This window comes from Papio anubis, chromosome 8 (assembly GCF_008728515.1).
Source record: "Papio anubis isolate 15944 chromosome 8, Panubis1.0, whole genome shotgun sequence".
NCBI lineage: Eukaryota > Metazoa > Chordata > Mammalia > Primates > Cercopithecidae > Papio > Papio anubis.
The window spans coordinates 24,553,281-24,581,023 of record NC_044983.1 but is presented as its reverse complement, the minus strand read 5'-3'; the positions used below and the strand labels follow the sequence as shown (position 1 = coordinate 24,581,023).

Below are 27,743 nucleotides of genomic sequence, written 5' to 3'. Positions count from 1 at the left end.
ACCCACCACTCTCCCAACCTCACAGCACAGCAGCTGCCACTCACCCGCCATCAAGCCTGCTCCCAACAAGACCAACACCTAAGCTCAACTAGTGGTGTCCTTTCAGGTTTCATACTATCTCATTTTTTTTCTGCCTTTAATACTGTTGATCAATACCTCTTGAAATACCCTTGTCTCCCTTCCCCAGCTCGACTTTTAAATATTCATTAATATAAAATCACCCTTTATTAAGCACCTGCTAATACCAGACCCTGTATTTTCACCAGTCCTCTGGGCCAGTCTGAATAATACTGTGGAACAGAGGTTCTCTCTATTTGTCTTATGTGGTACCGGAGCCCAGATCAGTTACACCCAAGGCCCAGAATAAATGACTCACCCCAGTTCTAGATGGCTCCAACGTCTGTGTTCTTTCTACCACCTTACACATTCTCCCTGACTGATCTCATCCACCTCATGGCTTCAGACACCACCTCCTTGCCAGTGGCACCCTATCTCTATCTCCAGCCCCCAAATCTCTTCTGATCTCACTTCCAGCTGGTTGCAGAGGTTGAGAGGTGATCTCTACATACCCAGGAGTGTTACTGGTGGGCCTGTGGGAACTTCCACGAGCCCCCAAGCTGCCATTCCACAGGGATTAATGCCCCTGTGTTCTCTTCAGACCTCCATTGTGGGTCTCCTTGATTTCCTCTGCTGTTTCCTTATTTTGTTTTCTGTCCTTCCTACAGTCTGAATGTGTCCCCCAAAATTCATGTGTTGAAAACCTAATCCCCGGCCGGGCGCGGTGGCTCAAGCCTGTAATCCCAACACTTTGGGAGGCCAAGACGGGCGGATCACGAGGTCAGGAGATCCAGACCATCCTGGCTAACACGGTGAAACCCCGTCTCTACTAAAATATACAAAAAACCAGCCGGGCAAGGTGGCGGGCGCCTGTGGTCCCAGCTACTCGCGAGGCTGAGGCAGGAGAATGGCGTAAACCCGGGAGGCGGAGCTTGCAGTGAGCTGAGATCTGGCCACTGCACTCCTGCCTGGGAGAGAGAGCGAGACTCCGTCTCAAAAAAAAAAAAAAAAAAAAAAGAAAGAAAGAAAACCTAATCCCCAATGCAATAGTGTTAAGAGGTGAGGGCTTTGGGGAGGTGCTTAGGTCATAACGGTTGAGCTTCCTCATCACTTTTTTTGTTTTTTGTTTGTTTGTTTGTTTGTTTGTTTTTGTTTTTGTTTTTGAGATGAGATTTTGCTCTGTCGCCCAGGCTGGAGTGCAGTGGCGCAATCAGGGCTCCCTAAAGCCTTAAACTCCTGGGCTCAAACCATCCTCCCACCTCAGCCTCCTGTGTAGCTGGGACCACAGGCCTGAGCCACCACATCTAACTGGGAAGTCATTCAGTAACAAGACCTCCCTGTCTAGACCTAGGGTATAAGAAGGAAGTGGTCATGATACCCACTTTGCAAATGAGGAAGCAAATCTAAAAGAAACAGGTGATTTGCTAAAGCCACCATCTGGTATACCACAAAAAACTCACTATAACTGGTGAAACTCATCCTAATCTTTTGCACACCAGATTCTCCAGCGACATTCCAGGAAATTTCAAGAATTAAGTTTGAAACACAGCATTGGAACGGTTTCCTCACAGAAGTACATCTTCTTACCTAATTAAATGGCCAGAAGGAAGGACAAAGAAATGACTGGTGATCATGTTAAATTTTTTAAAGGGTCCTAAAAACAGTCCAGAGTCCTAAAGAAAATTGAGGAATTTGTAGAACCTCTGCACATTTCTCTCTCTGGTTCTAAACCTGGGTAACTTCATGCAGACTTAATTCCTGAATGTCTCATGACAATTTCAAAGTCCACATCCAATTAAGATGTGACCAAAATGTCACGGACCAACCGAATGTTATCACAAGAAATAATACGGCAAAGATATACATTTGCTGGTGTGCTATGATGAAGCTAAGATAGCCAAGACAACACAGTGATTACAATGCTCAGTGTTACAGGATGATCTCATGGGAAGAAGGTAAAGCTGACCCTACTTGGAAATCCTGCTTTGCTAATTCTGTCACTGAAATTGGAGGAGATTTAATGAACAGAGTTGTAGATGATAGTTGGGTTTTTTTCCTTTTCAGTTAATTTTTTTTTTTTTTTTTTTTTTTTTTTTTTTTTTTAGAGGGAGTTTCTCTCTTGTTGCCCAAGCTGGAGTGCAATGGTACGATCTTGGCTCACCGCAACCTCCACCTTCTAGATTCAAGCGATTCTCCTGCCTCGGCCTTCCAAGAAGCTGGGATTACAGGCACAGGCCACCACGCCCAACTAAGTTTTTTGTATTTTTAGTAGAAACGAGGTTTCACCATGTTAGCCAGGCAGGTCTCGAACTCCTGACCTCAGGTGATCCCCTCACCTCTGCCTCCCAAAGTGCTGGGATTACAGGCATGAGCCACCGCACCTGGCCCCAGTTAATTCTTTTCTAGCCATCTTCATTACCAGCTTTGGCATAATCATATGCCCTGTAAGACATTTAATTCATTCCTAAAAAAAAAAAAAAAAAAAAATTAAAGTTAAAATTTAAAAATCCAGCAGTTGAATGGACAGTTTTGGACTCCACTGGTTTTAGTCATGTGACTATAACTCTGAACATGCATCAAGTTTTTAAAAGAAAAATAATAGGCAGCACAGTGGCTCATGCCTAATCCCAGCCCTTTGGTAGGCTGAGGCAAGAGGATCCCTTGAGCCCAGGAGTTTGAGACCAGCCTGGGCAGCAAAATGAGACCCTGTCTCTACAAAAAAATTTTAAAATGAGCCGGGTGTGGTGGCACACATGTATTGTCCCAGCTACTCAAGAAAATCACATGAGCCCAGGAGTTCAAGGCTGCAGTGAGCTATGATCACATCACTGCACTGCAGCCTGGGAGACAGAGAGATCCTGTCTCTAAATTGATAAATATAAATGAAAAAGTAATTTGGCCAGCCACTCCATGTACAACATTCCAACTAAAATATTAATGAAGATCATAAAAACAGGAACATGTCCAATAGTTTTGTAAAACTTAGACCAACAGACAACCTAAGGCCAGAATCTTATACTGATCTTAGGCCTACTATTGCTAGCTAGTAGTGCCATATGAATCATGCCTTTCTATTCTGTTTTTCTGATGCTTTGACATCTGGGGCCTTGCTGACCCTGGAGAGACTGCACCTCCCAAGCTAACCAATTCCTAGAGATGATAAAATGACTCTCCTGGTGGCATGTCTTTCATATGCAAACCAACTAATCCAGAGCTCACACTCCATCCTTCTCCTTCAGGAAACTCTAACTTAGAGCCAATATCCACCTACCCTAATCACCCCAGGGTCAGGAACCAGATGTTCAGGGACAGCCACTATGCTCCAGGGCCCATCAACATTATCCAAACTAGCCACCCTAAACCTGTTTACCCCTCCTCTCCTATTTCTTCCCAGAAACCACAATAAGGGCTCTTGGCCACCTATTCCCCTGGCTCCCTCTGCCTCCTGGCCAATGTGGTGCTTCCCGAGTGGTGCTGCACTGTGTTCAGTGCCTCCTGTTTCCAGGGATCTGTGAGTACTCATTTCTTTCTTTTTTTTCTTTCTTTTTTTTTCTTTTTCGATGGAGTCTCGCTTAGTCACCAGGCTGGAGTGCAGTGGCGCGATCTCGGCTCACTGCACCCTCTGCCTCCTGGGTTCAAGTGATTCTCCTGCCTCAGTCTCCTGAGTAGCTGGGACTACAAGCGCAGGTCACCATGCCCAGCTAATTTTTGTAATTTTAGTAGAGACAGGGTTTCACCATGTTGGCCAGGATGGTCTTGATCTCTTGACCTCGGGATCCACCTGCCTCGGCCTCCAAAAGTGCTGGGATTACAGGTGTGAACCACTGTGCCCGGCCCATTTCTTTCTTTATGACAGTCATTTACATATCTGTGTGTCTCACCATACCTGATCCCAGATGCATTTTGAAACAATTGCACATACCAGTCTGCCAGGGACCCTGTTTCTCTCTTCAACAGAAGTCACAGCTCCTGGAAAGGGACTGTGCAGGAAGCAGGATACGGGGCAGACAAGGAGAGGCAGAGGTGCCACCTCACCAGTGCTGCTCTAGCAGCTGATGCTAGGTTGTCTGAGGCAGTGTTCACAAATCTGGGTCACAATGAGACACCGGGTGCGGAGGCTCATGCCTGTAATCTCAGCACTTTGGGAGGTCGAGACAGGTGCAGCAGTTGAGGCCAGGAGTTCAATACAAGCCTGGCCAACATGGTGAAACCTTATCTCTACTAAAAACTACAAAAATTAGCAAGGTGCTGTGTTGCACGCCTGTAATCCCAGCTACTCGGGAGGCTGAGGCATGAGACTTGCTTGAGCCTGGGAAGCAGAGGTTGCAGTGAGCCCAGATCCCACCACTGCACTACACTCCAGCCTGGGTAATAGAGCCAGACTCCGTCAAAAAAAAAAAAATAGACAAATAAGAACCACACATTTAGTTTTTTATAAAGCCCAAATCGTACATATTTTTTAATTCTGGGATTAATTTCCCTTTATGATTTCAGTGTTAAGATGTTATTTATTTTATGAAATAATATTGTGATAATTTTAAGGTCCTTATTTGGCAACATAAAAAGTTGGCAGCCACCCCCCCAATTTATTTTTGAAAGGTGCATGTAAAAATCCAAACCTGAAACCTCTGCACCAGAAAATAAGAATTGGACAAGGACCTGGTGCTTGAAATGACCAATATATGTCATCGGAGTAGAGCCAAAGACAATTTACACACTTCTCTGCCGAAAACATGGGTTCCAAAGGGATTTCATCTGAATTGAAGGTAAATACAAAGGGAAGAAATTAAGCTTATGAAAAATTACTACACAGTAAGGGATAGGAGAGATCATCCTTAAAAAAAAAACTTTCAGGAAAATATTTAGCATCTTCAATGGAGGCTAGGAACGTATCTCTAAAACAAAAATAAAACACCAGACAATATAACTTATCACATCAATCCCTGATTTTAACAGCATATTGAGAAACAAAAAAGTCACCAAGAGCTGATCTGCCACTCACAGCAAGGGTTGGGCATTGTCCTGTTGAACAGAAATGAGTTCAGGGCCCGTCAGCAGCAGCCAGGCCACTCTTGTCCAGGTTGGACCAAGACAGAACTAGCCCACTCCCCAGTCATATTTAATAAAATCTGAACATTGGTTCAAGCTGCAAAATGCCACACTCCCCCACTGTAACTAATAGCAGTGATCACTGCTTCTTTGTCAACTACAGCGTTAGCCTCAGTCTCATCTGCCCTGCTCTGCAGAAGACACACTGAGACGCCCAGTCATAGGATTGTCCCCACTTTCTGATATCACCCAACCCAGAGGCCACCCTCACTTCCTTGGGCTTCCAAAATCACCCAACCAAAGCCCAGATCCTTCTCACACCCTTGGACAGAGGCGCCCCATGGATCCCCCATGGAACACACCAAGGGGGGTCACTGCAACAAGGCACAAACCCAACTGGTTCAACTACAGGTGTGTTCCTGGTGGTCACTCACTGAAGGACATTGACAATATGCTCAAGTAGCAATTAAAAGATGATTCTTTAACATGATAGAGAGCATCGCTTTCAAACAATGACAAAAGAGGCCTTTTCATCAAAGTCAGAAATCAAACAGGGAACCCTAATATTACCACCATGGTTCTAGAAGTTATAGTCAACGTAATCAGACAAGGAAGAGAAATAATGAATAAAGCCATTGGCAAAAAACGCACAAGACTATTATTAGCCACAGATAATAAAACTGTCTAAAAAGAATCAATGAAAAACTATTAGAGCCAAGAGGGAGTTCAATAACATGACCTATTGCTAATTAATATAAAACCCCAGAGTTGGTGCGGTGGCTCACGCCTGTAATCCCAGCTCTTTCGGAGGCCAACGTGGGCGGATCACGAGGTCAGGAGATGGAGACAATCCTGGCTAACGCAGTGAAACCCCGTCTCTACTAAAAATACAAAAAATTAGCCGGGCGTGGTGGCACGCGCCTGTAATCCCAGCTACTCAAGAGACTGAGGCAGGAGAATCGCTTGAACCTGGGAGGCGGAGGTTGCAGTGGGCCAAGATCATGCCACTGCACTCCAGCCTGGGTGATGGAGCAAGACTCCATCTCAAAAAAATAAAATAAAATAAACCCCAGAGTCTCCCAGAACATAAACTACAAAATATAACAGGGAAATTTCCCATTCATTATAGTAACAAAACTTCTAGAAATAAATCTAACAAGAAATGTCACAGAAATAAAACAAAATATCTGAATAAGAGGTAAGACATAATATAAACTTAAATAGAAAGACTTACTATTTTAAAAATACATGTGTCTTAAAATAACTCAATATATACATTTAATAATTCTGGTTACAAAATCGTATCAGATTTCTGTAACTACAAATATGTAATGGAAAGCACATTTGAGTGATGGGGAAAATGAAAAGTAAAGATATTAAAGAGCTACAGTAACTAAAGCAGTATCGAACCACCGTGTAGTAAACTGGATCAATGAAACAGAATAGAAAGCTAAAAAACTGATCCTGGTGTATATAAGAGGTTCAGTATATTAAAAACATAAGTGGAAAAAACATCAATTGTTCAATAAATGCCATTGGAAAAACCATCTACTTGAAAAATTAACTTATATGTTACTTCAAGTGAAAGACAAAACTTAATTGTCAGATTAAAATGTAAATAAACATGAAATTCAGGCTGAGCATGGTGACTAATGCCTGGAATCCCAGTACTTTGGGAGACAAAGGCAAGAGAATCTCTTGAGCCCTGGAGTTCAAGACCAGCCTGGGCAACATAGTGAGATCCCATCTCTACAAAAACATGCCAGCCATGGTGGCATGTGCCTGTAGTCCCAGCTACTCAGGAGGCTGAGATGGGAGGATTGCTTGAGCCTAGGAGGTTGAGGCTGCAGTGAGCTTATGATGATGCCACTGCACCCCAGCCTGGATGACGGAGTAAAATCCTGTCTCAAAAACAACCCAAAAAACTATTTTAAGTTCCATGAAACTCAAAAAGATTTTAGGAGAAAGCACAGGTAAATAATTATATAATCTTAAAGTCAGAATGACTATAAAGGCAAAAAATATGTCAGAAAAGATGGATCAACTTGTAAATTTTAAATTTGCATGTCAAGAGATCAAAGCCATTTAAAAATTAGAGGAAAACTAAGAAAAAATATGTAGCAGATGACATTAAAATGAATACATTTTTAACATGCAATTTTTACAAATCACAGTCTGAAATATGAACACAGATAGGAAAACCATCAAACAACACCTCCAAACTTGGGAAATAGCACCAAGAACTGTAATATTCTGTAATGTCAGGAATATTGCAAAACAGTAATTTTCTCTCTCTCTCTCTCTTTTTTTTTTGAGACGGAGTCTCACTCTGTCGCCCAGGCTGGAGTGCAGTGGTGCAATCTCAGTTCAGTTCACTGCAACCTCCGCCTCCCAGGTTCAAGCGATTCTCCTGCCTCAGCCTCCCAAGTAGCTGGGATTACAGGTGCGCACGCCACCACGCATGCTCGGCTAATTTTTGTATGTTTAGTAGAGACAGGGTTTTGCCATGTTGGCCAGGCTGATCTCGAACTGACCTCAGGTGATCCACCCACGTCGACCTCCCACAGTGCTGAGATTACAGGCATGAGTGACCACGCTCGGCCCTCATCCATTTTTAATGGAAATTTGAAGCCTGGAAAATATAATGCAACAAAATACTATCTGTGGTTATTTTTACGTAGTAAGACTATGGATGACTTTTTTTTTTCAAAAATTTGTTTATCAAGGTCATCTGCAATAAACATGGTACTTTCGTTATTATTTCTTTAAAAAAGAACAAAATAAAAATTGAAATCAGAATGTCTGTTCAGCAAAGGACATAATCCTTTGTGAAAAGAGGCTCAACAAAACCACAATGAGACACCATCTCACATTCAGTAGGATGATGCCTATCCAAACAAACAAGAAACCTACCAAAAAATAAGTATAGGCAAGAATGTGGAGACACTGGAAACCTTGGGTACTGTTGTTGGGAATGTAAAATGGTGTAACAACTGTGGAAAACTGTATAGTAGTTTCCTTTAAAAATTAAATAGTTATCAGATTATCTGGCAATTCCACTTCCATGTACACACTCAAAAGAATTGAAAGCAAGGTCCCAAATAGATATTTGCATAGCCACGTTCATAGCAACATTATTCACAAGAGCTAAAAGATGGACAACCCAATTGTTCACTGATGAATAAATGAACAAATAAACAAAATGTGGTCTATACATACAAGAGAATATCTTCAGTCTTGTTTTTTAAATTCAGCCTAAAAAAGAAAGGAAATTCTGGGCCAGGGGCAGTGGCTTATGCCTATAATCCCAGTGCTTTGGGAGGCTGAGACAGGAGGATTACTTGAGCCCAGGAGTTCGAAGTTACAGTGGAGTATGATGGCACCACTGCACTCCAGCCTGGGTGACAGAGCAAGACCCTGTCTCTTAAGGAAAAAAAGAAAAAAAAAAGTAAGGAAATTCTGACACATGCTACAACATGAACAAATTTTGGGGACATTATGCTAAGTGAAATAAACTCGTCAAAAAAAGACACCTACTCTTTGCTTCTGCTTACATGAGGTTCCTAAAGTAGTCAAATCAACAGAGACACAAAGTAAAAAGGTGATTGCCAGGGGCTGGGAGGAGAGGGGAATGAAGAGTTGTTGCTTCATGGGTACAAAGTTTCAGTTTTGCAAAATGAAAATTATTCTGATGACTGGTTGCACAACAATGTGAATATACTTAACATTACCGAACTGTACATTTAAAATCATTAAGACAGTAAATTTTATGTTATGTGTATGCTATTACAATATAATTTTTTAATTGAACTCATTTATTTTATTAGTTTATTAGTTTAAAATAAATTTATTAGTTTAGGCCGGGCGCGGTGGCTCAAGCCTGTAATCCCAGCACTTTGGGAGGCCGAGGCGGGCGGATCACGAGGTCAGGAGATCGAGACCATCCTGGCTAACATGGTGAAACCCCGTCTCTACTAAAAATACAAAAAAACTAGCCGGGCGTGGTGGCGGGCGCCTGTAGTCCCAGCTACTCGGAGGCTGAGGCAGGAGAATGGCCTGAACCTGGGAGGCGGAGCTTGCAGTGAGCCGAGAACGCGCCACTGCACTCCAGCCTGGGTGACACAGCGCGAGACTCCGTCTCAAAAAAAAAAAAAAATAAAATAAAATAAATAAATAAATAAATAAATTTATTAGTTTAAATTTATTAGTTTAAAACTCAGTTTGTTGGTTGCTGCCTTCCTCAACACCATCCCTGCCACTCCCAAATCATTGGATTAGAAAGCAAATTTAAAACTTTATTAAAAATTTTTATATATATATATATATATGCATATATACCCCTATGTCTGTATACATTCATATATATGCACACACAAAGAAGGAGTTTTAAAAATATGAACAAGATCTTCAGATAGAAGAACAAGGCTTATTCAGTGCACAAAACTCTCAAGAATACTGAGCTACTACAAATGCTATTCTAAATGAATTTCAAACCTCCCCAAGGATTTAGCTACATGAATATGATTCTAGGAAATTAGGTACTGGAACTCCTTTGCTAGATTTCAGATGATCCAGCAGTTTTATGAACAACTGGGGACAGTATAATACCAAAAGCATAAGCAACAAAAGAAAAAAATAGATAAATTGGATTTCATCAAAATTTAAAACTTTTGTATACCATCAAAAAAGTAAAAAGATAATCCACAGAATGGCAGAAAATATCTGCAAACCATAGATGTGATAAGGGCCTAGTATCTAGAATACATAAATAATTCATACAATTTAATAACATGACAAATAACCCAGCTGAAAAAAATGGACAAAGATTTGAATAGACATTTCTCCAAGGAAGACACACAAATGGCCAAAAAAGCATGAGAAAAGATGCTCATCGTTGTTGGTTATTAGGGAATGCAAATTAAAGCCACAATGAGACACCAATTCCCACCCACCTGATGGTTATAACCAAAATAAGGAAAATAACAAGTGTTGGTCAGGATGTGCGGAAGTTGGAACCTTCAAATGCTGCTGGTGGGAATGTAGAATGGTACAGCTTCTATAGAAAAGAGTGTGGAAGTTCCTCAAAGAGCTAAACATAGAGTTATTATATGACCAGCAATTCTACTCCTAGGCAGAACACAAGAAAACTGGAAATTGTTTGTTTGTTTGTTTGTTTGTTTTGAGACAGTCTCACTCTATTGCCCAGGCTGGAGTGCAGTGGCGCGATCTTGGCTCACTGCAACCTCCGGCTTCCGGGTTCAAGCGATTCTCATGCCTCGGTCTCCTGAATAGCTGGGATTACAGGCTTGTGCCACCGTGCCTGGCTAATTTTTGTATTTTCGGTAGAGATGGGGTTTCACCATGTTGGCTAGGCTGATCTCGAACTCCTGACCTCAAGTGATTCGCCCACCTTGGCTGGGATTACAGGCATGAGCCATGGTGCCCGGCCTTGAAAACGTATGTTTAAACAAAAACTTGTAAAAAAAATGTTAATAGCAATATTATTCCTAACAGCCAAAAGGTGGAAACTAACCAAATGTCCATCAACTAATTGGAAAAACTAATGAATAGGATACATACAGAACAATGGAACATTATTCGGCCCTGAAAAGGAAGGAAGTACTCATACATGTTACAACATAGATGAACCTTGAAAACATTATACTAAGTGGAAAAAAAAAAAAAAAAACAGACACAAAAGACCATGTACTGTATGGTTCCATGTCTATGAAATGTCCGGAACAGGCAAATCCACTCAGAAAAAAAAGCAGAAAGCAGATTAGTGATTGCTAGGGGCTGGGGAGAGTGGGAAAAAGAAAATGACTGCTTAGTGGTACAACCTTTCTTTTGGAGGGGTGACGAAAATGTTCTGGAATTAAACATAAATGGTCATGCAACATTGTGAATGCAGTAAAAGCCATTAAACTGTTCACTTCAAAGCGGCCAAAATGAGAATTTTATGTTATGTGAATTTTGTCTCGATTATTAAAAAACAAAACAAAACAAAAAACAGCCATAGGCAGCATAGCTAGCTTTCAGAGCCTTCAGTGGAATTGGATAGAAAGAGCATTAGAGATTCCTAGGACAACACAATGACCACTGAGGTTAGACGACTGTGCAGGTCACACGGCCAGTCAATGGCAGAGCCAGGACTACCAGCTGGCTTTACTCAGTGCTTTCTGCAGGATGCCGTCAGAATCAGGCCCATGCAGTTTATCTGTATATTCTCAAAAACAAACACAAACCACCTTTAAAACCAGGCACTTGCACACAAGACAGTATTTGTGTGCAGTACCTATGGTACTAGGTTACCACCAGCTGCAACCAACTAAATCAAGTGTCCATCAGTCCTACCTGCCAATGCTTTTATTGATGACTCTTTCATTAGTTTCATTTGCTTGTATTTCATGATTGTTACGGACTTTGTGTTTGTGTTCCCCTCTCCAAAATTCCTATGTTGAAATCCTAACCCCTAATGGAATGGTATTAGCAGGTAGGGCCTTTGCAAGGTGCGTAGGCCATGAGAGTGGAGCCCTCATAAACAGGACTAGTGACCTTATAAAAGAGACCCCAGAAAGCTCCCTTGGCCCCTTCCACTATGTAAGGACACAAGGAGAAGATGGCAACCTGGAAACCATAAAGTGGGCCCTCACCAGATACCAGATCTGCCAGCATATTGATCTTGGACTTCCCAACCTCCAGAACCATGAGAAATAAGTGTTTCTTGTTCAAGCCCCCTGGTCCTGGTAATTTGTTATCACAGCCTGACTAAGACAATGATTTACATCAAGTAGAAAAATTACACTGTCATCACATTGCTCTAATTTCTAATCTTAGAAAAGCATGTCATTCATACTGTCACGGTTGACTTGTGTCCCAGGGATATTTGAAGACATTTCTTGTATTTTAAAAAATGACAGATGGAATGTCAGCAGTTTAGGGCACATTCATAAAGATAAATCAACAGTCCATTTTATAAATGGCTCCAAAGAGTACACTGAAAAAAACAAACAAACAAACAAACAAACAAAAAACCGGCATTCAGAACTTTTTTGCAATAATACATTCTTTGGAGATAAAATGAGAAAAAATAATTAATATCAAAAGCAAATCAGTATATATCAGAGTGATATATAAAAAGCTCTCTAGTCACATATCCCTGGAGTTCAAGCCCTGCCTCTGGCTTTTCATTAGTAAGTTGCTTTATATATTAGTCTGTTCTCATCCTGCTAATAAAGACATACCTGAGACTGGGTAATTTATTGAGAAAAACAGGTGTAATGGACTCACTGTTGCACACGGCTGGGGAGGCCTCACAATCACGGCAGGTGGTGAAAGGCATGCCTTACATGGCAGCAGGGAAGAGAGAATGAGAACCAAGCAAAAGGGGAAAACTCTTACAAAACCATCAGATCTTGTGAGACTTATTCACTACAATGAGAACAGTGTGGGGGAAACCGCCCCCATGATTCAATTATCTCTCATCGGATCCCTCCCACAACATGTGGGAATTATGGGAGTACAATTCAAGATGAGATTTGGGTGGAGACACAGCCAAACCATATCATTTTACAAGTTGCATTTACCTTTATATATTTCATTTGCAAAATAAAAATAAGAGTAACACCTACTTAGTAGAGTCATCTTAGAATTAATAAAATAGTCCATACAAAGCATTTAACACAGGACTTACCCCATAGAAAATATGGAGTTTAATGGGATGTAAAATATTGTGCCTGCAAAATTAAATTGTACCCTTATGTTTACTACATATCTCTGGCAGTGTAACTGAGCCACAGAATTGACTATTGGAAGAAATATGATACTAGATTAGGAAATATTAGTTCAAATCCTAGTTTACATACTTACTAAATAGCAAGACCTTAGGAATTAGGCAAGTAAATATCACTAAATCTCAGTTTCCTTATTTACAGAAAATAAATAATGCCTGTATCAGACAGTGTTGGGGCAAGGTTTTATTAATAGAACAATATACTCTAAACATTCTAAAACGTAGAATCTAGAATTTAAAAGCACATTCTAGAGTTATATAATGCTACATAAATAACACAGCTTTATTGGTAGAGGACTACAGTGGGACTGAAAACAAGAGACCTCTATCCCAGTCCTGGGACTATCACCTGGGCTCCAAGGAATGAAGTAGTTTTCAGGACATCACTTTCTTCACTTGTAGAATGAGGTAATTAAACAATCATTAGGTTTCTTGCAAGTTCTGACATTCAATGAGGGTATACATTTGAATCCATAATCAATTCTGACTTCCCCTTCTTGCTCAAGAAAGTAGAGAGGGATGCTTGCAACAAAGGACCCTGGAATACGTGGCCTGTCTTTATCTGGCTAGAAAAACTCCCCAGCCTCACCCTGATTTCCATGGTACAGAGCCATGAGTTCGTGAACCATGCAACACTGCATATGCAACCATGCAAAGGTCATGGCCAGAAGTTGTCACTGGGGTTCAATGACAGCAGTTCTCCTCTCCATCCTTGAGCTCCAAGGGGAAAGATGGTAGATGCTGGTTAGCTGGCAGGAGTTTTCTTCTGGTTAGATTGTAGGCCCCAGACCTGGGGAAGCCTATTTCATCCCAAATCTAATCCTTCTTCCTTCCTCCCACAATTAATTATTGCAGGCCAATTAATTGAGCAACAACTTTTTAAATCATTAAAGACTTGTCATAATTTAACTAATTATACAAATATTATTCAGCCATAAAAAGGAAGGAAATGCTGTCACATATTACAACATAGATGAACCTTAAGGGCATTATGCTAAGTGAAATAAGCCAGTCACAAAGAACATAAACAGTGTCATTTCACTTATATGAGGAATCTAGAGTAGTCAAGCTGGCAAAGACAGAAAAGAGAATGGTGGTTGCCAGGGGCTGGGAAGAGGTGGAATGAGAAGCTGGTGTTTAATGGGTACAGAGCTTCAGCTTGGGGCGATGGAAAAGTTCTGGAGATTGGTTGCACAACAATGTGAATACACTTAACACCACTGGACTGTACACTTAAAAATGGTTAAGGTGGCAAATTTTATGTTATATAAAAATTATTTTTTAATTTAACTAATTATATGATTAGTTAAATAATCAGCTGGGAAATCAAGAGCAAACAATAATTATGGATTTTCATCATTTCCTTCCCCTCTCCAAGTACTCCCCACCTCTACTTTCCTCCTTTTGAACCCAGGTGGGTCTTAGGTTTTTTGGAATCTTGAACACACAAATGCTCATATCTCCTGTTTTGAACCAAATATGACCTGTAAAGTATCAAGGTATTGCCTTTATTGCAAATCTCCACCACACACCCCACTAACTACGCATTCGTTTTGTTTAATAGTCTAGTCTGTTACCAAACCACGGATCTCTGGGGACAACTTGGGCATCAGTCATTCGCCTGAGGAGCAGATGGCTTTAATCATTGGAATTTCTCTTTAACTAAGATTAATGCAAGTTAAGAATTCTGAATGGGAGAAGGGCAGCCAACGAGTGATTTTAGAACCTGTTGTCCTTTGGAAGAAGAAAGGTCTAGAAGGGGCATCCTATGGGGATGGAGTGGGGATGATGTTGAACAGTTAGAGGGCAGCACTGCACTAGGCTCCCAGGGCCAGAAGAGACTCAACACAGGGAGAAGGGATGGGGACCCAGATGGAAGGGAGCACCAGAGAGAGCACTTCACAGACTCATTGACGTTGTCAAGCTCAGCAGCACTGTGCAGTTCACTCAGTGGCACCTGCCCTGGAGAGGAAGAGAATCACTCCCTGTCACCCCAGCCTGTATAGGTTGTTTACTGCTGGGAAAAGGGCCTAGAGGCCCCTTTGGAAAGCATTCTTATGGTCCAGTATCCCAGGTGGAGCCACTGATTCTCACTACACTGTGTCTGGGGTGAAATGGAGGGAGTTCCTAGGAGGAAGGGAAGAGGCTGAAGGACCCCTGGGCACTGACAAGGGAGGACTGGGCCAACAGAGATGCCCTTCTTCTCTCTCTTCCAAGAGGTTCAGAGTCTTTCACAGTGGTGATCAATGTAACCTCACTGCAGCCCAAAGTGGACTTATAGGGAAAAGAGAATAACAGGATAGACGCTTTCCTCATTCACAATCACTATACCAGCTCTTTCTCTCTGCCAAAATCTGACATGCCAAGTCAAGCCACACCCATCGCTTTCTGGTGCTGTCTGGCTCACACTCTGAACATAATTTCATTTAGTTCCTGCAAATGCACATGTCCAACATCTCTAATCTTCCATGAGCCATGTGGCATGTGGGTCAAGGAAGCCTGTTCTCTCCCTTCCCAAAGCCTTGCTAGGGGAACAGCAGGCCTCTTAGTGCAACAGCTGAGCAAAGCCACGTCTGACCATACACTAATAACACACAAATAAAGCTGCAAGAGAGGAGGGATGGTGTGAGTCAGGGTCCCAGGATCCACCCACTCTCAATCTCCCCTACCTTTCTCTGCGCCAGGGCTTCCAATTAGAATGCATGGAGATGCTGGCACTCACCCGGCTCATTCATTGAAAACTAACTAATGACAAGTCAACTCAGTCAAAACGGTGGGCCAGTTGAGCTTTTCAGAAGTCGCTATTGTTATAAATATAAACACATGTATAGCCACAGCCTTTCCCCTTTTGTACAGACATGAAATATTGAAACATTGCAAGTACTGACCCAGATAAATGCTCTTAGTCATGAATGACAAAATCCCATTGAATAGACCTTATATGATAAGGCAAGATTAAACATGAAAATTCAGGGGAAGGTGCTGCAGAAAGGCCAAGCTAGAATTGCCCTCTGTTAGTAATAACTGAGCAACTGAAGCCAATGTGGATTGCAATCTAAAATTGCCTGGTGGTTCGTTTGCGTATTTTTCTCTTCAAATCTCCCCCTCTGTGTGCCTTAGATTTACAATTTAGAATTTCAAACATCTAAGCGTCCAAATGGCCAAGAAAAAAGAAGTGTTATTCAACCCGATGAAACTATGCCTTTCAAACTTGAGTTTTAATTCACTGCTATCATGATAGGGGTGGCCACTTTCAACCCCTATCCTCTGATCTGCCATTTTTTACATGATCTCTTCTTTATTCTCCAGTTGTTTTTTCTGCTTTGTCTAGGACATTAGAATCACCAGCACAACTCGCCATGCATGAGGCTACTCACTCAACCACGATGCTGTATGATTTTGGCCCTCACCCAATGTATTCACATAGGGAAGTGTTTCACACACACTCAGCTTTCAGTATAAGTTAAATTATTAGAAACTTTTACTTCAATTGTCTGATCACTTGGAACAAAGCAAGTTTTTTGGGTTTAGGTTCTTCTGGTTGACTCATAGTGAAATATGGATATGAGACACTCCCTTACATGAACAAATTAGAGGGCAGGGCTGGGGGTGGATATAAATTATTAGTTGTGACACCTTTTACAAATGACTGCAAGTGGCTTATATTTCCTAGACTTGACCCTACAAAAGTCAAAACTCTATGTCACATCAGCAAACAGTCACATCATGCCCCAACCATCATCACCAACTCTGCATTGTTCTCAAAGGCTGTCACTGTAAGTACACAAATGTAAATGCTTGTGGGATCCCTCACTGAATATGTATAGACCACTCCCAACTACTCTGGAAGCCTTCTGAGAAGAAGAAACCTCTTGCACTTTGTACAACTAACCTTCCCCCTGCCCTACAAGGCAAGGCGCACGATAGGTATTCAATCAATAATCATTCATTGATTGACTTCTCATTTTTACCACCAGACATGGGAGAGAAACAGAAAACGTGTTAAAACATTTTGCATTGTAAATTATCAGTTAAGAAATTAAGGCTGTGGAAAAGAATTACACTAGTGTAAGGATCACTCAGATAAAGAGAGAATTGTGGTGTGAGATTATTACTGCGCTGAAAATGCTCACTGTTCATATATGTCAGAAAGTGACAAACATTTTTTAAAATCAAGAGTGACCAAAACGGCCTTTGTTTCCCCCATTAACACAGGAAGAGGGGGTTTAGTCTTCTTCGATAGTCTATTTCGAATGCGAGGGGTTTTCCCCCTTTTCTTGTCTTTTTGACCCTTTGAACATAATCCACTTAGTTCCCCGGTTCCTAAAGCGCCTCCCACATAGCGGTTTGGGGAGAGCTCCGTGAAGCCCTGGCTGAGACACTTATTGGAACTTTGTTCCCCACATAGGCTATTTAGGAGCGTCTCGGTTTCCTCGGGCGACTCCACGGCCTCCCTGGCTCTTCTCAAGCTGCGAGCAGGAGTCAAGGGCGGTGTGGTGCTCTGAGGCGGTCCGGGGGGCGCTGACCATGGTCCTGGCCTCGGAGCTCAGGACGTGAGCGCAGAAGGCGCCGGCGGAGGCTGCGGGGAGCGGCCGTCTGAACCCCCACCCCTCCCGACCACCGGGGAGCCGCGGGCCTTCACGCAAAGCCTCCACCGCACGCTCCGAGCCGCCTCAAAAAAAGGGTGGGGCACCCAGTCGCAGCTGCCATCGGAAGCCGCCCGGGAGGATTTCAGAAGAATGGAACCTCGGCCAACCCCCTCCCAGGCGACCACCGCCCGCCCCAGCAAGTGATCAGCCCATCCCCTACGCCCACCCCCCACCTCCCAAGCTCAAGGAGACTCGGGCAGCCTTTGTGGGCTCACGGTCGCCCACCGCCCAGCCCGAGCCTCGCCGCACCCTGCGCGGAGAAGGGGCGGGTAGGGCGGGGTGCGCGTGCAGATGCGGGAGACGAGGTACAGGGCGGGGCATGAAGGCGGGCGCGCCGGGCTCAGGGGCGAGGGAGGGGCGATCCCCGAGCCCCGTCCTCCGTCTCCACCCCCCACCCCCACACCGACCTGGTCGTAGATGTTCTGCAGGGCTTCCTTGCCCGAGGCCCTCCGGATCTCCACCTTCCGGCTCGATTCAACAGATGGCTCCCCGCCGGCGCGCCGTCCCTGCCGCGAGTACGGCGGCTGCGGGTCCGGACCCAAGTGGGCGACGTCCCGCTGCTGAGCCACCACTTGCCCCGAGCCCCGGCCCACCGACAGCGAGTCGAAGTCGATGGTCTTGTTCTCCGAGGACCCTTCCACCGGGCAGAACATGCCACAGAATTTCTGCCGGGGCTTGGGGCTGCCGGAGCCCAGGTTTTTAAAAAAGGCAGGGACCTCTTCGTCCTCTGCCGCCTTCCCGGATTGCTTTCTCTCGGCCATGGCTCGGGGGCTCAGGGAGGGTCCTCGCCGTCCGTCCGTCCGTCTGCCAGTCCCTAACTCTCCCTTGCTGTGTGCACAAGCCCCCTAGCTGCTGCCGCGGCTGCCGCTCGCCGCCCACCGCAAGGTGCACAGAAAGGAAGGAGGGCTGGCGAGCCGGCGACCCACCCTCCCGGTCCCTCCCCCTGACCCCGCTTCTCCCCTCCCTGCCCACGCCCCCCGCGGCTACAGCGCGAGCTCGGGGAAGCGGCAAAGTTGGATCTGGGAGGGCGTCCGCGGCGGCTGCGGGAGCCGAGAGGCTGCCAGTTCCCGGCAGCGCGGGGAGGAGGGAGGCGTGGGTGGGGCGCGGCGCCGGGGAGGGGAGCAGCGCGCAGGGGAGGGCTGGAGGGGAGGGAAGGAGAGAGAGAGGGGAGGGCGGCACCGCCCCTAGCCCCGCGCTCCGGAAGTGAAGCGGCCAGACCACCAGCTAATGGATGCGGAGCAGAGGGCCTGCTGACCGCTCTCCGCGCCTGGGTAAGTATTGGGCAGGGCACGCGGAGTGAGGACCCGAGGGCGCAGCCTTCTGCCCCAGTGCCCCTCTCCTCCACCTGCCTGGTCCAGGCGCCTCTGCCCCGTCGCATGGCGGAGGTGGGCCGGGGGCGAGGGCGCACTGCGGATAGGGCTCCCGCCCCGTTACCCTGGGTGTGAGCTGATGGATGGGAAAAGGGGACAAGCCATGCGCCAGGCTACTCAGGATATGAGAAGGGGGGTGACACTGAAGATGAACAAGGGGTAGCACACGCAGGGTGGACAGGAGGGGGGCAGCCAAGACGCTGGACACCCAAGCTTCAGTTTGCCCACTCGCCTTGGCAGGCTGCACGGAGCAGAGACTGAAACGAGAAGGTTCCCGCTTCGTGCATCCACTTTGGTGTGGTTGGGGTGACGGGGGAGTTGGGGGACACACAACATGGCGGGAAGAAATGCAGAGGGGCGTAGCAGATGGGAGAGGAACATAGAGAGAGATGCAGGTCTGTGGTCTATGGGGGTGTAGCAAAGGGTGCAGTCGGGAATTCCAGCCCAGTGCCACGACTTAGAGAGGGGGTGCAGACCTGCTCTATTGCCCAAGGCGCCATGGACCATGTCTGCGCCACTGCACCAAGAAGGGCGCAGGAACGTGTCGCGGTTTGGTTTATTCTGCTTCCCCCACCAAAAAAACAAAAAACAAAAAGTGGGCGAAAAAACAAATAGAAACCCCCTCCCCAAATCTCCAGCTTCCCTCGCCCCAGTGCCCCGCCTGATTCCCCCGCCCCTGTTGCGCACTGCGCCACCGCCGCGGCGTTTCCCAGGTTACCAGATGCCACGTGTTTGGGGAGTGAGTGCGGGTGCGTATCTGGTGCGGAGAAGGAGGTAGGATGTGGGCTGTGAGTGCCATGAATTGTGTGGGGCCAAGCGGGGGAAAGGTGTGTAGGAACTTGGTGTGTGTGTGCAGGTAGCTGAGCCACGGCCACAGGGTGGTAAGTTTGCACCAGAGGGCAATTAGATTTGTGTGCTAACACGGTCAATGCGGGTCCTTCATTACTTATTCCCATCTCCACGTCCTTTCCGCGTATCAGTCCCTGCCTCTGCGCGATGACAGCTCCGCCTCTCTTTCCACAGTGGCAAAATCCTGCAGAAATGGTGCCCCTCCTTTGGTGGCCCGGGAGGGAGGTCTGGGCATGCTCAGTAAACCAGGGTGGGTTTGGGCTGAGAGGCCATTTACCGCAGGGCGACCGCGCAGGGCCGTGTAACCAAGAATCCAATCCCATTGTCAGCCCAGGATTAAATGCGGTTACCAACCACCCCCACCATCCAATTGTGAGAGATAGTTTGGTGAATAGAGTTACATCTGGTTGACAACCAATCGCAGTTTGAAGATCAGCCCACCGTGATAGGTGGAAAGGCGTCTCCGGATGAGAAAGAGAGACTGAGGAAGAAGAATATAGCAGTGGAGGGGCTGAGAGAACCCGAGGGCGCATTTTGGACTTAGCGCCAGATGTGCTTTGCATTTGAATAAAGCATTTGAAAAAAGTGCTTCCTTCTTCATTCCAAGGAAATGAAGTACATCATTTCCTCCTCACAGCCCCTCTGAGATGCGTGCCTTATCAGCACTGCTTTCCAGGTTAAGAAACAGATTAAGAGAGCTTGGGGCCCATCGCCAAGGTTGGGTATTTAGTTAAATGATCCACCAATTCCAGTGAGGTCTTCCACCTCAAAGTCTGGCTTCTTTTCCAGCTTGTCCTGTGACCCCCTTTATGTGAGAAAATACAAGGTTCTTCTATTTCTACCGTATCCAGATATTTCCATCCATGGCCCTATTGTATATCAAGGGTGTTTTTTGCCATGTTTTTATTTGAATGTCACACTGCAGGTCACATTGGGAGGAAGAGTCATCCGAAGACAGCCTAACTTCAGCATGGCAGTCATTCTGTAGACCGTAGAGATGCTTTTTCCTGGGCAGTATCTTTTTACATTCCCTGTTTCCTCTAAATATCCCAGTGGGGAGGAAGGTTGCCCCCAGTTGTTTTTATATGTTGGTTTTTGTTTTCAGACAGAGTCTCACACTGTCACCTAGGCTGGAATGCAGTGGTGCAAACGCAGCTTACTGTAGCCTTTATCCGCTCGGCTCCCTCCTCAGCCTCCCAAGTAGTTGGGACTACAGGCGACTGCCACACGCCCAGCTAATTTTTTTATTTTCCTTTTTGTAGAGACAGGGTCTCACTGTGTTGCCCAGGCTGGTCTCAAACTCCCGGGCTCAAGTGATCCTCCCGCCTTGGTCTCCCAAAGTGCTAGGTTTACAGGTGTGAGCCACTGTACTTGCCCCTCCCTCACAGCCCCCACATTTTAGAAAGGAAATGTCAGGCATGGAGAAGTCAGCAGTCTCAGGTCTGTGAGACTCCTGGGCACAGGGTGAAGCAGCATTTTGCCCTCCTGGCTCTCTGGCACCGCTGGTGCCTTCAGCACCTCCCAGAAGACTGAGGAGATGTGCCCACAGCAGGAGCACTGCTGATAGAGTTACAGGACAGCACCGTGGCGTATGGCCCCCATTCGAGTTGATGAAGATGTTTAGGCCAAGGGGGAAATGGTTGTAGCCCCTTAACACATACTCCGCAGCAGTAACTGGGAGGTATTAGGAACTCTAACTTTTTTTTTTTTTTTTTGAGACAGAGTCTCGTTCTGTTACTCAGGTTAGAGTGCAGTGGTACGATCTCGGCTCACTGCAGCTTCCACCTCCCAGGTTCAAGCGATTCTCCTGCCTCAGCCTCCCAAGTAGCTGGGATTACAGGCACGCACCACCACACCCAGCTAAATTATGTATTTTTAGTAGAGACAGCGTTTCGCCACGTTGGCCAGGCTGGTTTCAAACTCCTGACCTCAGGTGATCTACCCACCTCGGCTTCCCAAAGTGCTGGGATTACAGGCGTGAGTCACCGAGCCTGGACAACTCTAACTTTTTTATGTTCTCTAATCCCCACATGTTCTCCAGAACAAACTCCTTGATAGGCGTGCTTCCTCCTTTTTTCTTTTTTCTCAAATGATGGGTTAAAGTTCAAATGTTAAGAAAGGCTGGGTGTGGTGGTTGATGTGCATAATTCAGCACTGTGAGAGGCTGTGGTGGGATGATTGCTTGAGCCCAGGAGTTTGAGACCAGGCTGGACAACGTAGGGAGACTCCATCTCTATGCAAAATTTAAAAACTAGCCAGGCATGGTGGCATGTGCCTGTGGTCCCAGGTAGTCAGGAGGTTGAGGTGGAAGGATTGCTTGAGCCCAGGAGAGGTCAAGGCTACAGTGAGCCATGTTTACACAACTGCATTCCAGCCTAGGCAACAGAGTGAGACCCTGTCTCAAAAAACAGAAACAGACACAAATGCTTGGGGAGTGTTGTGTTAGTAACTTACTGTCTTAAGTCTATTTTGTGTTTCTATAAAGGAATACCTGAGGCTGGATAATTTATAAAGAGGCTTATTTGGGTCACAGTTTGGCAGGCTGTACAAGAAGTATGGTGCTGGCATCTGCGTCTGGTGACCCCTCAGGAAGCTTCCAGTCATAGCAGAAGGCAAAGGGGGAGCAGATGTGGCAAGAAAGGGAGCAAGAGTGAGGGGAGGGAGGTGCCAGTCTGTTTTTAACAATCAGATCTCGAGGAAACTAATAGAACAAGAACCCACTCATTACCCCAAGAATGGCACCAGGCCATTCATAAGGGATCCACTCTCATGACACAAACACATCCCACCAGGCCCCACCTTCAACACTGGGGATCACATTTCACCATGAGATTTGGAGGGGACAAACATTCAAACTATTTCACTTACTGTTCATAGCAAAAGCAAAGCCCAAATGTGTGTTTGCAAAACCTTCCAGAGACAACAAGAGAGAATTAATTCATAATTCCCAATTTAACTTAGTCGGCCCTGAGGTTTTTTTCCCCCGAATTGTTATACCTAGATTAAACTATTTTTAAACGTTTGAGTGATTCCTAATTAGTTTTGTTAATCAAAGAGGTAAAGCAACTTAATACTGAGTAGTATTGTGAAAGATTGTCCTATTTTTGAATAAGTGCATTAACAGTCTTCCTGCTGAATATTAATGAAGCATAAATACCTGTTCTTCTTATTTATGTGTAACAGGGCAGCTTGGCTTGGCTGGAGCTAAGAGCCAGACACACCATTGTGTGGAGGTGGGTGACGTCTTCCTGTGCTAAAAGGTGAATGAATAAATAAGCTCCTCACCTCTTGCGGAACACTTGGGAACACATAGACAGGTATTTAGCCCCATCTCCTGATTTCATCTTTCACATGGCAAAGACCTTGAATCCTGTCCTTAACTGGGGCTCAGATATTAATCAACAGGTCTGATGAGCATATGGTGGGAACGCCAGATTTCATTGGAGTCCTCAGGAGAAAAAAAGTCACAGTAAGCAAACAAGGGGTGTGACAAGAGTGGGATGAATGCAAGCACAGTGTGAAGCAGAACCCCCATCTGCCCCCAGTTCCATTCCAGACTAGAGTATGGATGCTTCCAGGGAAAGAGAGCACTATGTAGTAAAACTGAACATTGTTTCACCAGGGTTCCAAGCCACCCTGCTGGGAGGCTTCTCTCCAAGAGTTCTGGGTACCAGAGTGGAAGGCATTTTCCCACCAACTGGAGAGAGACGAGACATCGGAGACCAGGAGGCTGTGGAGAAAGCAGTTGACCCAGGTGCCTCAACTATCCCAGAAGGGTCAGCGCCACGTGGCTGCCAGCATCTTTGAGAAGATCATCCGCAACCAAACTTCAGAGCTGTGGACAGAGGTGTGGTTAGAACTGAGATACAACCTGCCCACCTGGGTCAGGTCTAAAGACAAGAAGTCCTGAGTTCTTGCCACTGAGGAGGCCAGGGTCATTTGTCCAGAAAACTTTGGGACTGTCTTTGAGTGACCTAGTCTGGGACCCATTCACTGGTGGGTTCTAAGGTTAGCCGCTCATTCAGGATATTTTCAATACTAAGTCAGTGCATAGCTGCCCCACTAACAAATTGGTGCCCGTAGAGTCAGAGGGGGTCAGTTCTTGGGACAATGGCGCTGGCGCTGTTAGAGGACTGGTGCAGGATAATGAGTGTGGATGAGCAGAAGTCACTGATGGTTACGGGGATACCGGCGGACTATGAGGAGGCTGAGATTCAGGAGGTCCTTCAGGAGACTTTAAAGTCTCTGGGCAGGTATAGACTGCTTGGCAAGATATTCCGGAAGCAGGAGAATGCCAATGCTGTCTTACTAGAGCTTCTGGAAGATACTGATGTCTCGGCCATTCCCAGTGAGGTCCAGGGAAAGGGGGGTGTCTGGAAGGTGGTCTTTAAGACCCCTAATCAGGACACTGAGTTTCTGGAAAGACTGAACCTCTTTCTAGAAAAAGAGGGGCAGACGGTCTCAGGTATGTTTCGAGCCCTGGGGCACGAGGGCATGTCTCCAGCCACAGTGCCCTGCATCTCACCAGAATTACTGGCCCATTTGTTGGGACAGGCAATGGCACAGGCGCCTCAGCCCCTGCTACCTATGAGATACCGGAAACTGCGAGTGTTCTCTGGGAGTGCTGTCCCGGCCCCAGAGGAAGAGCCCTTTGAGGTCTGGTTGGAACAGGCCACGGAGATAGTCAAAGAGTGGCCAGTAACAGAGGCAGAAAAGAAAAGGTGGCTGGCAGAAAGCCTGCGGGGCCCTGCCCTGGACCTCATGCACATAGTGCAGGCGGACAACCCGTCCATCAGTGTAGAAGAGTGTTTGGAGGCCTTTAAGCAGGTGTTTGGGAACCTAGAGAGCCGCAGGACAGCCCAGGTGAGGTATCTGAAGACCTATCAGGAGGAAGGAGAGAAGGTCTCAGCCTATGTGTTACGGTTAGAAACCCTGCTCCGAAGAGCGGTGGAGAAACGCGCCATCCCTCGGCGTATTGCGGACCAGGTCCGCCTGGAGCAGGTCATGGCTGGGGCCACTCTTAACCAGATGCTGTGGTGCCGGCTTAGGGAGCTGAAGGATCAGGGCCCGCCCCCCAACTTCCTTGAGCTAATGAAGGTAATACGGGAAGAAGAGGAGGAAGAGGCCTCTTTTGAGAATGAGAGTATCGAAGAGCCAGAGGAAGGAGATGGCTATGGCGGCTGGAATCATGAAGGGGAGGACTGAAAACCACCTGGGGGCAGGACCCATAGCCAGTGGGCCTAGGGACATTCACTTTACTAGGCTAAGACCTTTAAATTTTTTTTTCTTTAATGTATGGGACTAAAATCAAAGCATGACAGCCAATTATTGACCTTCCTTTCCTTCCTTCCTTCCTTCCTTCCTTCCTTCCTTCCTTCCTTCCTCCCTCCCTCCCTTCCTTCCCTGCCTCCCTCCTTCTCTCCTCTCCTTCTCTCCTTCCTTCCTTCCTTCCTTCCTTCCTGCCTTCCTTCCTATTTTTCTTTTTCTCTTTCTTCTTTATTTCTTGGGTCTCACTCTTATCACCCAGGCTGGAGTGCAGTGGCTCACTGCAGCCTTGACTTCCCAGGCTCAGGCTCAGGTGATCCTCACACCTTAGCCTCCCAAGTACCTGGGACTACAGGCATGGACCACCACGCCTAACTATTCTTTTGTTTCTTGGTAGAGACAGGGTTTTGTGTTGCTCAGGCTGGTCTGGAACTCCTAGGCTCAAATGATGTGCCCAACTCGGCCTCCCAAAGTGCTGGGATTATAGGCATGAACCACCATGCCTGGCCCTTGATTTTTCTTTTTAAGAAAAAATATCTAGGAGTTTCTTAGACCCTTTGTAGATTATTAATGAACAAAAGATTAAACTCCAAATATTAGATAGTAAGCCTGAAGGAATCTGAAACACTTGTACTTCCAATTTTCTTTACATAATCCCAAGTAGACCAGAATTGGCCCATACCATAGAAGAAAGAATTGGCAGTCAAAAAAAAAAAAAAAAAAAAAAAAATACCTTTTGTAATATGTTTGAAAAATAAAGCTGTTTGACTTGTCAGGTGTTTCGCTTCCTTAAATCAGCAAATTCTCCCTGAGTACCTGGCTTTGTGAGACACAGTTCAAGGAGTTACAAGACTACAGCTATAACCTACAGTTGAGCAGTTATAAACCAACAAAATGGGCCCTGCCCTCAGACAGGTTCCAGTCTAGATGAGATGATCTAGACAGGTAAAAGGCTAACTAATCCTTTGTGTGAATTAAGTTCATCACCCCAATAAAAGTGTCATCACCCAGTGAATAGGACCATCTCCGCTTGCAGGTTTTTGTTGATATTGTCGTTATTGTGTTGTTTTAACCTGGGAAGTGTTCTTCCTGCCTTTCTGCTAGGTGTCAGATAGATGGTCCCAGAACTAGGTGCTGTGTCGGGCCCTGAAGACACAGATGACTCAACCTAAGTTCTGCTTTCAAGAGGTCCACAGCCTGAGAGGTGTCCCCAGAGAATGGGGGACATAAGGGGACAGCATGCTCAAGAGCAGAGGTGTTTAGGGCAGGTTTGGATTTAGTGAGCAGGCTGGTTTGCTTAGAGAAGATTTTTAGTGGCAACAAAGGACAAAGAGGAGAGAAAAGGAACTCACATTTATTGAGGGCCTACTGTGTGCAAGGTGTTTCATGTATATCTCACTGAATGTATACAGCCACCCTGTTGTGGTATAATTTTGCTCTTTATAAAGAGAAAGAAACTGAAGCTCAGATGGGTTAAGTGGTCTCCTCAACACCAAAATGCTAAGAAGTAATGGAGCCTAGACAGAAGCCCAGAACTTTGACTCACACTAGTCCACCCTCCACCATCTTGATGACTTTCACATTGTGCTCTGCAGTTCTGCAGAGATTTTCTAGTAGTTCCATCTCCAAAATGTATTTTAAACTCTTTTTTTTTTTAATTGTTATTATTATTATTTTGAGACTGAGTCTTGCTCTATCGCCCAGGCTGGAGTACAGTGGCACAATCTCAGCTCACTGAAACCTCTGCCTCCCAGGTTCAAGTGATTCTCATGCCTCAGCCTCCCAAGTAGCTGGGATTACAGGCGCCCGCCACCATGCCCAACTAATTTTTGTATTTTTAGTAGAAACGGGGTTTCGCCATGTTGGCCAGGCTGGTCTCAAACTCCTGACCTCAAGTGATCCGCTCACCTCAGCCTCCCAAAGTGCTGGGATTACAGGTGTGAGCCACCGCTCCCGGCCTAAACTCTTTAAATCTCTAGTGAATAACAGCTAGATTCAAACGGGCTGATAACCAAATTTTAACACAGAAGCATTCACCACCAGGTTTGCGTTTATTTCCAGATGGGCTCATTTTGTGTAGACCTTAGAGCAAAGTTTCCTTTATGGTGTCTGTGTACGTATCTGAACTTTTAATTGTTCATAGATTTTAAAAGCGGTAGTACCACATGGCTGTTTAGATCAGACCTGTGTATTTAGGTCAGACCTGTGTATCACGTAAGTGTGTGAGTGCAGTGCAGATGAGCACCATTTAGTTATATGTGCTAGGCAAAGCTCCAACACAGTTGATGTGTAGTCTCGTGGTAGATTTGTGCATACTGTAAGCAAATTGCTTAGCTTCTGTAGACATCAGTTTCCACATCTGAAAAATAAGAAGATGAGAGTACACGGTTGTTATGAACAAATGACTTAATGCTTTTAAAGCACGTTGCATGACATCTGGAACACGGAAAGCCCTCAATACATTGAAGCGCTTAGGATTTTCATGATGTTGCTGTCTGCTCAATTCAATGCATGCTTTCTTTATTGTCCTGACAGTTGTGCGGTCACAAGTTAATATGCTTCCAGTTGACTTCCAGTCTACCATGGTGTTAGAAACCGTTTCAGCTCTTATTGTAAATTTGAGTGCTTGTTGTTTTTTATATTTGTGATGACTCTTCCAGCAGTTGTTGACAATTGTGAGAGGTTTGACTTTTAAATAATTACTTATTTTTT

General features: G+C 45.4%; 2 protein-coding genes across 4 annotated transcripts in view; one reads left to right on the top strand and one right to left on the bottom strand.

Moving 5' to 3' along the window:
* DPYSL2 (dihydropyrimidinase like 2) overlaps positions 1 to 18,603 on the bottom strand; it is a 146,697-nt gene extending 128,094 nt beyond the window's left edge. Inside the window, exon 1 of the mRNA XM_003902566.5 lies at positions 17,955 to 18,603. Within this exon, the coding sequence (XP_003902615.1) occupies positions 17,955 to 18,308 (354 nt within the window). The 5' untranslated portion in view covers positions 18,309 to 18,603. The remainder of the gene's footprint in view (positions 1 to 17,954) is intronic.
* Positions 18,557 to 25,174, top strand: PNMA2 (PNMA family member 2). Of its 3 annotated transcripts, none has more exons than XM_017961875.3 (3): positions 18,557 to 18,818; positions 22,950 to 23,083; positions 23,389 to 25,174. In XM_017961875.3, exon 3 carries the CDS (start codon positions 23,877 to 23,879, stop codon positions 24,969 to 24,971), a length of 1,095 nt encoding a protein of 364 aa, XP_017817364.1. In that variant the 5' UTR covers positions 18,557 to 18,818; positions 22,950 to 23,083; positions 23,389 to 23,876; the 3' UTR covers positions 24,972 to 25,174. The 3 variants fall into 3 exon arrangements, with proteins under 3 accessions (XP_017817364.1, XP_009210996.2, XP_017817365.1); XM_009212732.3 differs by having other exon boundaries at positions 18,711 to 18,818; positions 22,950 to 22,999; XM_017961876.2 differs by having other exon boundaries at positions 18,711 to 18,818; positions 22,950 to 23,026.
* Positions 25,175 to 27,743: the final 2,569 nt, after the last annotated feature.